Here is a 12,371-nt window from a genome sequence, read left to right as displayed (position 1 = left end):
AAACCAACTGAGGAAGCATGTACCAGAAATTAAAAGACCCATTGTCCTCAGAAATCCGCGAACCAGCAAAAAATCCGCGATATATATTTAAATATGCTTACATATAAAATCCGCGATAGAGTGAAGCCGCGAAAGGCGAAGCGCGATATAGCGAGGGATCACTGTATATGATCCCTGCAGGATATCCCAGTCCGTAGTTCCAAAGCAGTCTCTCAGAGCCTGCTCTGCCTCAGGGGTCCACTTCCTGAATGAGCGTGTGGTTGTAGGTTTTTTTTTTTTTTTTTTTTTTTTTTTTTTTTTGGTTGTACTCCCTCACTCTTGGTTTGTAGTGAGGCTGAAACAGAACCAGGTTATGATCTGCTTTCCCAAGTGCAGGCAGCGGGGTGGCGCTGTATGCGTCTTTAACGGTTGCATACAGTAGGTCAATAGTCCTATTTCCCCGGGTGTTACAATCCACATCCTGGGAGAAGGCAGATAATGTTTTGTCCAGCGTCATATGGTTAAAGTCTCCAGAGATTAGCACCAGCACCTCAGGGTGCTGTGTTTGTAGTTTAGCAACAGCGGCGTGGATAATGTCACATGCTATCACCACGTCCGCCCGAGGAGGGATGTAAACAATAACAACTATGACGTGTCCAAACTCTCTGGGCAATTAATAGGGACGCAGACTTATGGCCAACAGTTCAATGTCCCTGCAGCAAGTGGAGATTTTGACGCTTACATGTCCAGATTTGCACCACCTTGTATTCACATAGAGAGTAAGTCCTCCTCCTTTCCACTTCCCGCAGGTATTTGCGTCTCTGTCCGCTCTAACTGTGCTATGTTAGTTGTTAGCCACATTTCACAAAAACACAACAAACTGCATTCTCTGTAAGTCCTGACATTTTTCACCAGCGCAGCCAGTTCATCGATCTTATTTGGTAGTGAGTTCACATTTCCCAGGATCACAGAGAGCTCCGAAGGCTTGTATCACCACTTCCTCGCTAGCCGCTTAGCGCCGGCTCTGCTGCCACTATACAACCTTCTTACCTCGTCAGGTAAATAGGGAACCACACTGGCACAGGCCTTTGTTCTCCGTGCTTGAAGTTGACTACCTGAATAGACAAGTCTCAGCGTGTAAAAATCCATGTCCAAGTAGTAATAAGTGTCCAGGAAATGAGTCCACATAAAAGAAAGTGGTAGGAGTGATCAGAGGAAAAGGTATAAATATAAAGTCGTACACGGAGCTGCTGGAAAGGTTGCCACTCGCGGCGGCACCTGAGTCATGAATATTCAAGCCCTACATATTAATACTTTGTTGAGAACCCTTTAACTACAATAACAGCCTTAATTCCTTTGGGGTAAGCATGTACCAGTTTCGCACATTGTTCAGTAGTAATTCTTCCCCATTCCTCTTGGCAGAATTTATGGAGATCCTCTAGATTGGTAGGTTGGTGCTATGGTGGAATTGTAATATCTTATTAAAGAAAAAAACATCCTCTAACAGGACAATTCAGTAATCAGGCATGAGAAAAGCTGGTTTTTCAAAAGCAGTTCATTACAGCATGGTCACAAGAAAAAAAAGAATAGAGGTTCATTTTATAAACTACTGAATTTACATTTAGTGTCAATCAATGCATACATTTTACTCTGGTTGGTTCATTGATTCATACCCAAATGATTTATATAAAATAAAAGTCTGTTATATTTGCCTATTTGTTAGTCATCTCTTAGTCATCCTTCAGTACATTGTATATATTACATTAACCTTTCTTCTGGTTCATTTTTTACTTGACCATCTCACTATTTTTCCTAAACCAATTCTTATAATTCAGTGTACATTTTGTTGTTCACTTGACCTTTATCTGGTTTCCTGTTGTGCCTGAACAGGTTTCTGACATTTATTAAGCATTTATGCTATGTCTTTAAGATGACTGCTATGTTACCCTAAAATTATTCTTCCATGGTGCCTCTGGACAGTAGTTTTCAAATAGTGCCACAGATTCTCAATAGGTTTAAGATATCAGGGTTTTGACTTGGGTGTTCCAAAACATTCAGCTTTGTGTTTTTGAGCCATTCTAGTGTTACTTTGGCCTTGTGTTTAGGGTCATTGTCAGGAATCTTCTCCCGAGCCATAGGTTCACAGCAGACTGGAACAAGTTATCCTGCAATGTTGTGCGTTATTTGTGTCCATCCGTTGTTCCTTCAGCTCTGACAAAACTCCCAGTCCCAGCATATGAAAAGCATCCCCATAGCATGATGCTGCCACCACTGTATTTTACTGTAGGTATTGTGTTTCTTGAGACATGAGCAGTGTTAGTTGCTAACATTAAACTAATTTTGATTTGCACTGTTCATTGACTATATGCATGACACTTCCACCATTTTAACAATTTTTTATATTATTGCCTTCATAGGTTTTGCTTGCTAACTCGATTTTAGACTCTTCTGAAGTATCTACAGAAAATGGCAGAACCAGCAGATTTCCTAAGCCTGAACTTGAAATAAGGTTTACACCTCTTCAGCCTAATAAAATGGCAGTTAAGAAGCAAGGCAGAGATTCATCTGTGACTTTGAAAATAACCAGAACAGCAAAGAAAAGGAAGAGTAATGCAATGGAAAAGGTAGATCCAGTTCGGTAGTTGATTATATTCATTGGCATATAAAATACATTTCAAACTTGTTATAATTGGAACTATTTCTAACTAATCTTTGACTTTTTCTGGCTAAGATTCTAAGCTACCGGATCTAATTCCAATGTCAGTAGCCATTGAGGTTTATGTAAAGATTTGTCTCTTTTGTATAACAATTATTTTGTCTAGTTAATATGCCTTTATCCATTTTTTTCCAAATGATTTTAGTCTGTTGGTATGTATTTCACATTCTTGTTTGCAGTTTACGTGGGGGTGGTATATAGTTCCCTGATAGTGCTTGAACATTTAAATTAAAATAAGTATTTGTCTACATTTGAAGTTAGGTTAACATTTCTAACTCTTGCCTCTACATTTATGCATGTATTTTGTATACTTTATTGATATAGCAAGAGTGGCAGCAGGAAGAACAAAAGCCAGCATATCTAAACAGGAAAAAAAAATAACCAGTACTTGGGCAACTGTTATGTAAATGCAAGAGCCATCAAAATCTCATGCAGATGTTCCCAATAAAAGTGGAGCATCTGCACAGCTGTCTTGTCTTAATTCTATAACAGATGCTTGGATGAGCAAGTCTTTGCTAGGATGGAGAGCCTTAAAATAAACCATGACAAGGAACTTAAGTTCTTATTAGCCACTATTAATATTTTTACTTCATTTGCATGCAGATTGGTCCTTTGAAAGTATAGCCCTTAAGATAATTACAAAGCACAGAGAGTCAATTTTCTCTGAAGTATTTCGGCCTCATTATAGTTTTTATTTCGAAAATGTTTTTATTCACAGCAACTTAAACTCTGTGAATTCAGTTTGGTGTTCACCAGTGAAATACCAGGTTAACAAATAATAAAGAGCAGACATGTGAAGTAAAATAAAAATTCACACTGGTACACAGTAGACAGAGTGTGTGGACCCAACTTTCTAGTTTATTGTGGAGAACGGCAGTTAACCGTTCAAAAAATAATATACACTGGATTAAAATAAGTGTTTTTTTTTTTTTTCTTTTTTGCAGATGCAACAAAAATATAATAAACGGTGGGGTGAATATTTTTAATGATTCTTCATTGTTTTAAGTGTTATAGATCAAGTCTGTAGCCATGTAAAACAGAGACTAATTGTGTTGATGTAGTCTGTTGGCTGAAGTAGCTAAATGTGCATTGCTAACACTTTGATAATGAATGGAAAACAGAGTTATGACAGTAATTTTCCTTATACATTAATGAGAACAATTTAGCATAAAATAATGAAAAATCTTGAGTGTAACAGTGAATCAGAACAGTTCCAGATGCAGAACAATACTTTTAGTGTACCTTAGAAGTAAGGTAGAAAAAACTGTCCCAAATTGCACTGTGAAGGGTTGTGGCTGTTTGTTTTTTACTAATTAAGATAACACCCTAATCAACCAAATTTATAAAAAAAAAAAGCCTGATTGTGGAAGTGATAGACAAAACAGATGTGCAAAATACCATATAATTGTGTAGCATATCTGGAGTAACACAATGCCACAATTAATGTGTAGTATAACAATGAGCCCTCATTTTTAAATAGATTGTCAACTTTTTTCTTTGAATAAGAACTTTTTAAAAATTCTAATATCTGAATGGCAGTCGATCTGACAGCCTTATTCACATACGATCTAAGCATTGTAAACTGGACCGAGCAAAAAAAAAAAAAAATACAATAATAAAATTTTAAATTGGTCATTTTGTGTGTTGGTCCTCGTTTCACAGGTGCTCTAGTCTTTCAACTAAATGAAACCCTTATGGAATGTGACAAATTTTCTTGGTTGGCAGGTTTTTTTTTTAAATCTTCAAGATTTTTCTCCATAAGCTATTAGCACACTGCAAACATTTTTGGCTACCCTCATAAACTAAGCTTAATTTTTTCTTTGATCTCATCTAGCAATGTGACAACAATAAAACATAAGACCCACGTTATTTCATTTTTCACTGTTGTATATTCAGTTGTTGTATCCATTAAAGAGCAATTGTAATTAAAGCATAGAGTTGTAGAATCTTTGTGACTCTCATTATCAATGTTACCATTAATGGATGCTTATTATATTAAATAATATTTCAATACTGTTAGAAAAAGAATTAAAAATAAGGACCAACATGTTATTCTCACTCTCCGCCCTTGCTCTGTTGGTCACAACCTCTCATTCTCCGACCCCTCAACCCCTGAACAAGCTTGTTTTATACTAACAATCTTACCTACACCAGTCATGTGGATCAGTATTCAATGAACAAGTTGGCAAACTGGCAGTTGAAGAGGAGTTATATCCTGCTTTTTCTTTATACTGGCAGAACATCCTTCAACCCTCTGAATACTAGACTTGGGTTAAGCAGTTGTAGAAAATGGATGCATAGATGACTACTTCTGTGTATAGAGCTAATGCACTGTATAGCTTTATCAGTAAAATTTTTATTGAAGCTCCAGCTGTCATCCAGAAACAAAGTTATTATTGCTGTCATGGATGTAGCAACATTATTCTTTGCCTTTTTAATTGTAGTATGAGCTTTCTCCTTGACCATTAAAAGACATGGATCATCCTTACCTGTGTGGAGGTGGTTTGCCTTTGGAAAGACTGATGTTGCTTAAAGACAACAATCTACAAACTATGGAGACCCTGTAGGTGTCGGGCAAAAAGAAAAATCCATTTGAATAAATCATTAATCTGTTCAAACAGATTATTTTTATTTCCATAAGAGGCATATGCCTGTCGGGTGTGTTTTTATTCACAAGCCATCTTGGTTGGGGGTCCTCGATTCCACAGTATATTTTTTTCTTTCATTATTTGAAACGGTCTCCCAGATCCTTGCTCCACTCCATCCTGCCCTATGGTTATAAAAGTTGGAGCAGGTAATGACAAGGGAGTGAGCAAAAAAGAAAATAAGTCTTTTAGCAGCTATTTCAAAAAACACAGTAATTCAGAGAAGGAAAGAGAGATCAAGAGCTACTTGCTGATACCTGAGGTGGACAGTGATGTAAATCCACTTCAGTGGTGGTAAACACAAGAGTACATTTCCCCAAATTAGAGAAACTTGCAAAAAAGTACTTGTGCATCCCTTCTGAGAGGGCTTTCAACACTGGAGGAAATGTAACAGGCACACTGTGTTGCTCTGAAGCCAGATGCTGTGGACAGACTGGTGTTTCTGTCACACAACTTGAAATTTGCTCAGTAGAATTTCTACAATTTTGTCTGATATCTTTCTGCAGTATTTGACAAAACCTTGAAGTTAGTAATTTGTTTTAGAATGTTACAGGTTTGAGTTTTTTTTTTTTTTATATGATGTTCAATATATGACAGAACTTGTTTTTACAAATGCTATACTTATTTTTTTTGACAGAACTTTGGATTTTTAAACTATAGTACAGTATGTTAGATTTTTGTTCTTGCATGTATGCTGCACAATTCACCTTACAGAAGAGCAGTTTGTTTATCCAGACTGTAATAATCATGCCCTATAGTTAAATTATAGTTATTTTATTCTCTCTATATACATATCTTGTTTACTTTAAGGGCAAGTGTCTGTCTAAAATGCTCTCAATATAATAGTTTTGTTGATCTTAGTGCAGTTTTTTTGTGTAAATCCTGTAGACCACTTTGAAATGGTTTACTCATACTTGCACTGTTTGATCTCAATAACACTTGACTAGTAATTTTAATTTTTTTGTGCTATTTTCACTTTTAAGCAAATAATACCTGGTTTCCTTAACAGTTGTTTCCATTATTATCATTAGTAAGTTACAATTAATATCCTATTAACAAGACCTAGATAGAGAAATCAATAAGACTTTTACAAACACATTTTTTAAAAGAAGCAAAATGTTGTCTAACTATTGTTATTGTCAAAGTCCCAGAAAATATTGAAATATAATTTTTTGCCAATATAGCACCACCCCTAAAGGCAGTGCAATATTTAGGGTAGTAACCCGACCACAAGCCTGTTTAATGATAGTCTCACGAAATAAGCAAGGTCATGTAGGACACAAATGAAACAAAATAATGTGTCTGCCTCCTTACATTTCTCATGCTGTATTAATTAAATGTTGAAAAATAATTAAAAAAAATTTTTTTTTTAAAGCATTTTTTCAATTGCCCTCTTTGGTTCTTGTATGCCAAGCAACCTTTGCACCCACAACAACTCGCCCTGCCTAAGCCCATTTTATTAGGCAGTTTTAAGTGGTTCTAATTTTAAGCCCAAATAATGTGAAAACTGCCAGCTATAAAGTGATGTTTTGAGCCATGCTGTTTTAACCTTTCAATGCTGCTGTGAAGTTTTGTCATTTCAAGCAAATGCAGCATTATGGGCCCCCCAGAGATGGGTGTCTTTTAGTAATGCAGGTATTTTTCTTTCAATACAATAAGTATTGCATTATGTTGCTCGTTACTTTAAAAAGTAAACTAACTACATGATGTGCAGTACTTTTAGTGCCTTGCCTTATGGTAATATATAAACATTTGACATTTGCATTTAGGTCTTTGCAATTGCAGAACACTGGGATGGTAAATGACTTTAGTTTATAGCAAATCCCTCAAGTTTGAAAGAACATTACAGTCAATCACTTAATTGTCTTTTTTTCTGTTTGTCTTTCAATAGGAATCATCTAATGCACAAAAAATGTCAACTTTGAAGCAACAAGCATCAAGCTCAAGTTTAGGTACCAAAATAAAAAAGGATGGAACACTACAAAGAATAGGAGATTTTATTCAAAGTTCTCCTTCTTTATTGCAAAATAAAGGTTAGTAAATCAGTTTTTAAACCTTTTGCTTACATCATAAAATGTTTGGTTATTACATTAGTTGATGCAGTTGTTCACCTTGTAACCTCAAACATGTATTCTTTTTTTTAAACTTATTTCTGTTGCAAATCATGAGGTCAGTACTGTAATTGTTTGTTTTCTAAATTGGTTGATTAATATAATACAAATGCCTAATTTTAAGTTATACATAAACAAATACATGTATTTCCTTCAGTCTACAGAGAATGGCAGGGCTGGTCTGCATTTCTTGAGCTTATTATTTAAAATTCTTATTGTTGCCTTACTCAGTTTTGATCATGAGTCAGAATTATTTAAGCATGATAACAATAATAACCATAGAAAATATAGAATCCTAGGCTGCATGGCCTTTAGCAAACATGACATGATAACAGAAATTTACCAACTTTAAGGGCTTGCTGTGGTGCATCTGTTAGTCTTTGTTAAACTCTTGCTGTGTAGCAGCAAGTGAGCAATAGATGCACAATAAGTAGCCCCAGTCCTAAAGTGTCTTTGGTGCTTTTTGAGTATGTAAGACCAAACAGAGTTAAGGTTTTACTACACATCAGTAAAAAGTACCAAGATGGCTCCTAAACGTAAAGTATTACTAAGGACTGTCTCAGATGTTTGATTTGTAGTATATAGTATGTATACTTTCATGTAAATAATTTGGAATATACAGAATAATATTAACATTTTTTTCTTAATTAAAATTTTTCACATTGGTCTAATGCATTTGTCAGGCATGGGTACTTGAGTTACCAGCTTCCCTGAACATCCTATTTTGCTTTTATTTTCTATACTTAAAATTCATAATACCTCAGATAATTCTGTGGTGAGAAATCTTTGACATAGAACACACAATTTTTTCCAAAAATCCCCACCAAATCAATTAAAGCCAACATGAACTACACATTATGGTTTGACACAAATGGTGGTAAATATTAAGTAAGTCGATGTATGCTCTTATGTTCTTGCCTCTGATTCAGCATAATTGATCAGACTTAAAGATCACTGGACATTTTTGAAAAGATTAGTTTTTATACCAAGGTCCTGCCTAAATGATATACCATTGCTGTGTCCATTTTGTCCCTTAATCATCTGTCCCTAATTGGCTAACTGCTTCTCTCACCCCTGTGGTGGGTATACTGATGCAAAAATGGCTGCCATCACATCATTCAAGTGGTTGCTACACATTGGTGGAAGTGGTTCCCCTCTGTCTATGTAAAGGACTTTCAGTAGTGTAAAAAATGCTAATCAAATGTAATTAATTGTTATTATTATTACCATGCATTTATACTCAAAAAAAAAAAAAAAAAAAAAAAAAATCCTGTCCCAGATACGAGTGCTGGATATCAGCTGAACTATCATGGTGACTATCTCCAGAGTTTCTCTCTCTCCAAGAAGTTGCTGTGCCACACCTCTGTACTGCAGATGTTTGAATATGACAGTGGGATTTGAAAAAGAAAGATCTGAGTAATATAATTATTGAACTAGGAATGGATATGAAGATTGCCTAAATATTTGCATTGAATTATGAGTAGCCATAGTAGAGTCTTAAATGGCCAAAATGAAATCTAAAGTGAGAAAGACCAGTGCCCAGCTCATTGATATGGAATTGAGTAGTGACACTGTGATCCACTGGCTGCAGACTGAAATGAGCTGGTTTTTACAACAAAAGACTGACTGGTAAATTGGCCAGTCAAAAAATATTTTTTTCCAGTATCTGCTTTTGTAAGCTTTACGTTAATTTAGTTGTTATGCTCCTTTAAGCAAGGTATTATGGTAGTTGAAATTCTCAGCAAAAAAACAATCTCCTGTAACCTGAGAGCAGCAAGGCTCCCTTTACCAGAAAGAGAGAAGATTAGAATATTAACCTTTACATTAAAGTAAGTGTAGAAATAAACTGAGATAAAGGAATTGGAGGAGGAGTTTTATGCAAATAAATAAACAGCAAAATAAAGCCACCTTAAATGCAAAGAATTATTATTATTACCTTGAATGAATTCAGTCCTTTTTATTTTGTCCTTTATTAAATCAAACACTACTTATATGAGTTTATACGGTGAGCAAGCTTGTGTTAGGTACAGCAGCTCACATTTTCAAGAGCTAAAGAAGAATTGGAAACTGCTGCTTAGTAAACAATAGGCTTGTTAGCTTAACAGCAAAATTTGTCAATTGTACATATAAACTTAAGTATATTAGCCTTGTATCTTTTTGATAATATATTATGAACATTTGATAGATTTGTGGAGATTTTTTTTTTTTAAAGGTTTATGCTATGTTAATTATTTGTGTGTGTCATACAGTGAAAGTTTTCATAAGGAAAAAACACTGCATAATTAAAATGGTCATCCGTATTTATAATTACACCTCAGGAATTAGCAATGTCTAGCTGGTACAGTAATCCCTCCTCGATCGTGGGGGTTGTGTTCCAGAACCCCCCGCGAAAGGTGAAAATCCGTGAAGTAGAAACCATATGTTTATATGGTTATTTTTATATTGTCATGCTTGGGTCACAGATTTGCACAGAAACACAGGAGGTTGTAGAGAGACAGGAACTTTATTCAAACACTGCAAACAAACATTTGTCTCTTTTTCAAGTTTAAACTGTGCTCCATGACAAGACAGAGATGACAGTTCCGTCTCACAATTAAAAGAATGCAAACATATCTTCCTCTTCAAAGGAGTGCGCGTCAGGAGCAGAGAATGTCAGAGAGAGAGAAAAAAGCAAACAAAAATCAATAGGGCTGTTTGGCTTTTAAGTATGCGAAGCACCGCCGGTACAATGTAAAGGTAGTCTTTCAGCATTTTTTAGAGGAGCGTCCGTATCATCTAGGGGTGCGAACAGCCCCCCTGCTCACACCCCCTCCGTCAGGAGCAGAGAATGTCAGAGCAAGAAAGCAAACAATCAAAAATCAATACGTGCTGTTTGATCTTTTAAGTATGCGAAGCACAGTGCAGGAAGCATATCGCTTGATAAATCAGCCATATGTAAGCCCAGCAAGAAAGAGAGCAATGTGAAGGTAATCTTTCAGTGTTTATTGAGGAGCGGCCGTATCCTCTAGGGGTGCAAAGAGCCCCCGTGCTCACAATATATTTGAGGAGTTTTATTTAATACGTAATATGCGCTCTGGTTGGGTAGCTTCTCAGCCATCTGCCAATAGCGTCCCTTGTATGAAGTCAACTGGGCAAACCAACTGAGGAAGCATGTACCAGAAATTAAAAGACCCATTGTCCGCAGAAATCTGCGAACCAGCAAAAAATCCGCGATATATATTTAAATATGCTTACATATAAAATCCACGATAGAGTGAAGCCGCGAAAGTCGAAGCGCAATAAACTGCTTTGGAACTACGGACTGGGATATCCTGCAGGGATCATATGCAGTGATCCCTCGCTATATCGCGCTTCGCCTTTCGCGGCATAACTCCATCGCGGATTTTATATGTAAGCATATTTAAATATATATCGCGGATTTTTCACGGGTTTCTGCGGACAATGGGTCTTTTAATTTCTGGTATATGCTTCCTCAGTTGGTTTGCCCAGTTGATTTCATACAAGGGACGCTATTGGCAGATGGCTGAGAAGCTACCCAACTTACTTTCTTGCTCTGTCTCTCTCTCTTGCGCTGACGTAGGGGGGTGTGAGCAGGGGGGCTGTTCGCACACCTAGACGATAGGGACGTTGCTACCTTCTGTGTGCAGCTGCTTCCTGAAGGACATGCTGCACGGTGTTTCGCATACTTAAAAGCTCAAAGGGCACGTATTGACTTTTGACTTTGTTTTTCATTGGTCTCTCTTTCTTCCTGCTCCTGACGCAGGGGGTGTGAGCTGCCGCCTTCAACAGCTTTGTACCGGCGTTGCTTCGCATACTTAAAAGCCAAACAGTCCTATTGATTTTTTTTTTTGACTGCTTGCTTTGTGTTCTCTCTCTCTCCTGACGCGCACTCCTTTGAAAAGGAAGATATGTTTGCATTCTTTTAATTGTGAGACTGAACTGTCATCTCTGTCTTGTCATGGAGCACAGTTTAAACTTTTGAAAAAGAGACAAATGTTTGTTTGCAGTGTTTGAATAAAGTTCCTGTCTCTCTACAACCTCCTGTGTTTCTGTGCAAATCTGTGACCCAAGCATGACAATATAAAAATAACCATATAAACATATGGTTTCTACTTCGTGGATTTTCTTATTTCGCGGGTGGCTCTGGAACGCAACCCCCGCGATGGAGGAGGGATTACTGTACACTGAAATAAGTTAAAATAAACTATATAAATATTGTACATTAATATTTTAACAGCAGAAATGTTTACATTATTTACATTTAAGCAGTGTTTAACTGTCTATCAATCAATGTGTGAAAAAAAATATTTTCTGTTAGATAAATGGGAAAAAAAATTTTTTTTTTATTAAGCTTTGTTTCAGATTATTGCATTATAAATAAATTAAACAACTTGATTGCTTGTAATTATGATAAGATTTTATTTCTTATGTCAAATGTATTATGGATAATTTATTTTCTGCACATATTTTATTTTTATATTTGCACATATTTTATGGTCACCGAACGGATAAGCCTTCAGAATTTCATTTTTGTTAATTCAAAAATGAACAGTTTACACCTGTGGTCTATAGTTTAATTAAAAAAATACTAAGCTTAACACATAAGGCTTCTACATATCTAGTTATGCAGGGGCTTATTGTAAAAAAAGCTTTTTTTTTAAAGAGAAACAAATCAGAACTGGCCAGTCCAGTAACATGAAATTGGTGGTCAGTATCTGCGCTTAAACACCTGATTGCATCATCCCTAGTGAAATATATGTCCCACTTTCAACGACTGGAATAAATGGTGATGACTGCAAATAAAAAGTTGTCTGCTCTAGACACTGAAGTGAAGGAACACTAAAAACAAGTAATAGATGCAAAGAATTTGGCTAGGATCAGAAATTTGAGAGTTTTAGATGTCCTAGAGAGAATAATTAA

The 12,371-nt window shown here is 36.1% G+C and overlaps 1 protein-coding gene across 1 annotated transcript in view; it reads left to right on the top strand.

The window, feature by feature from the left end:
• The window catches only part of LOC114647001 (kinesin-like protein KIF20B), a 121,898-nt gene that overhangs the window by 103,541 nt on the left and 5,986 nt on the right, over positions 1-12,371 (top strand). The window contains exons 30-31 of the mRNA XM_028795455.2: positions 2,397-2,603; positions 7,232-7,373. Coding sequence (XP_028651288.1) covers positions 2,397-2,603; positions 7,232-7,373 — 349 coding nt within the window. The remainder of the gene's footprint in view (positions 1-2,396; positions 2,604-7,231; positions 7,374-12,371) is intronic.

The sequence above is a fragment of the Erpetoichthys calabaricus genome, chromosome 2 (assembly GCF_900747795.2).
Source record: "Erpetoichthys calabaricus chromosome 2, fErpCal1.3, whole genome shotgun sequence".
NCBI classification, from domain to species: domain Eukaryota; kingdom Metazoa; phylum Chordata; class Cladistia; order Polypteriformes; family Polypteridae; genus Erpetoichthys; species Erpetoichthys calabaricus.
The sequence above is the reverse complement of the archived record's forward strand: the minus strand, read 5'-3'. Positions and strand labels throughout refer to the sequence as shown.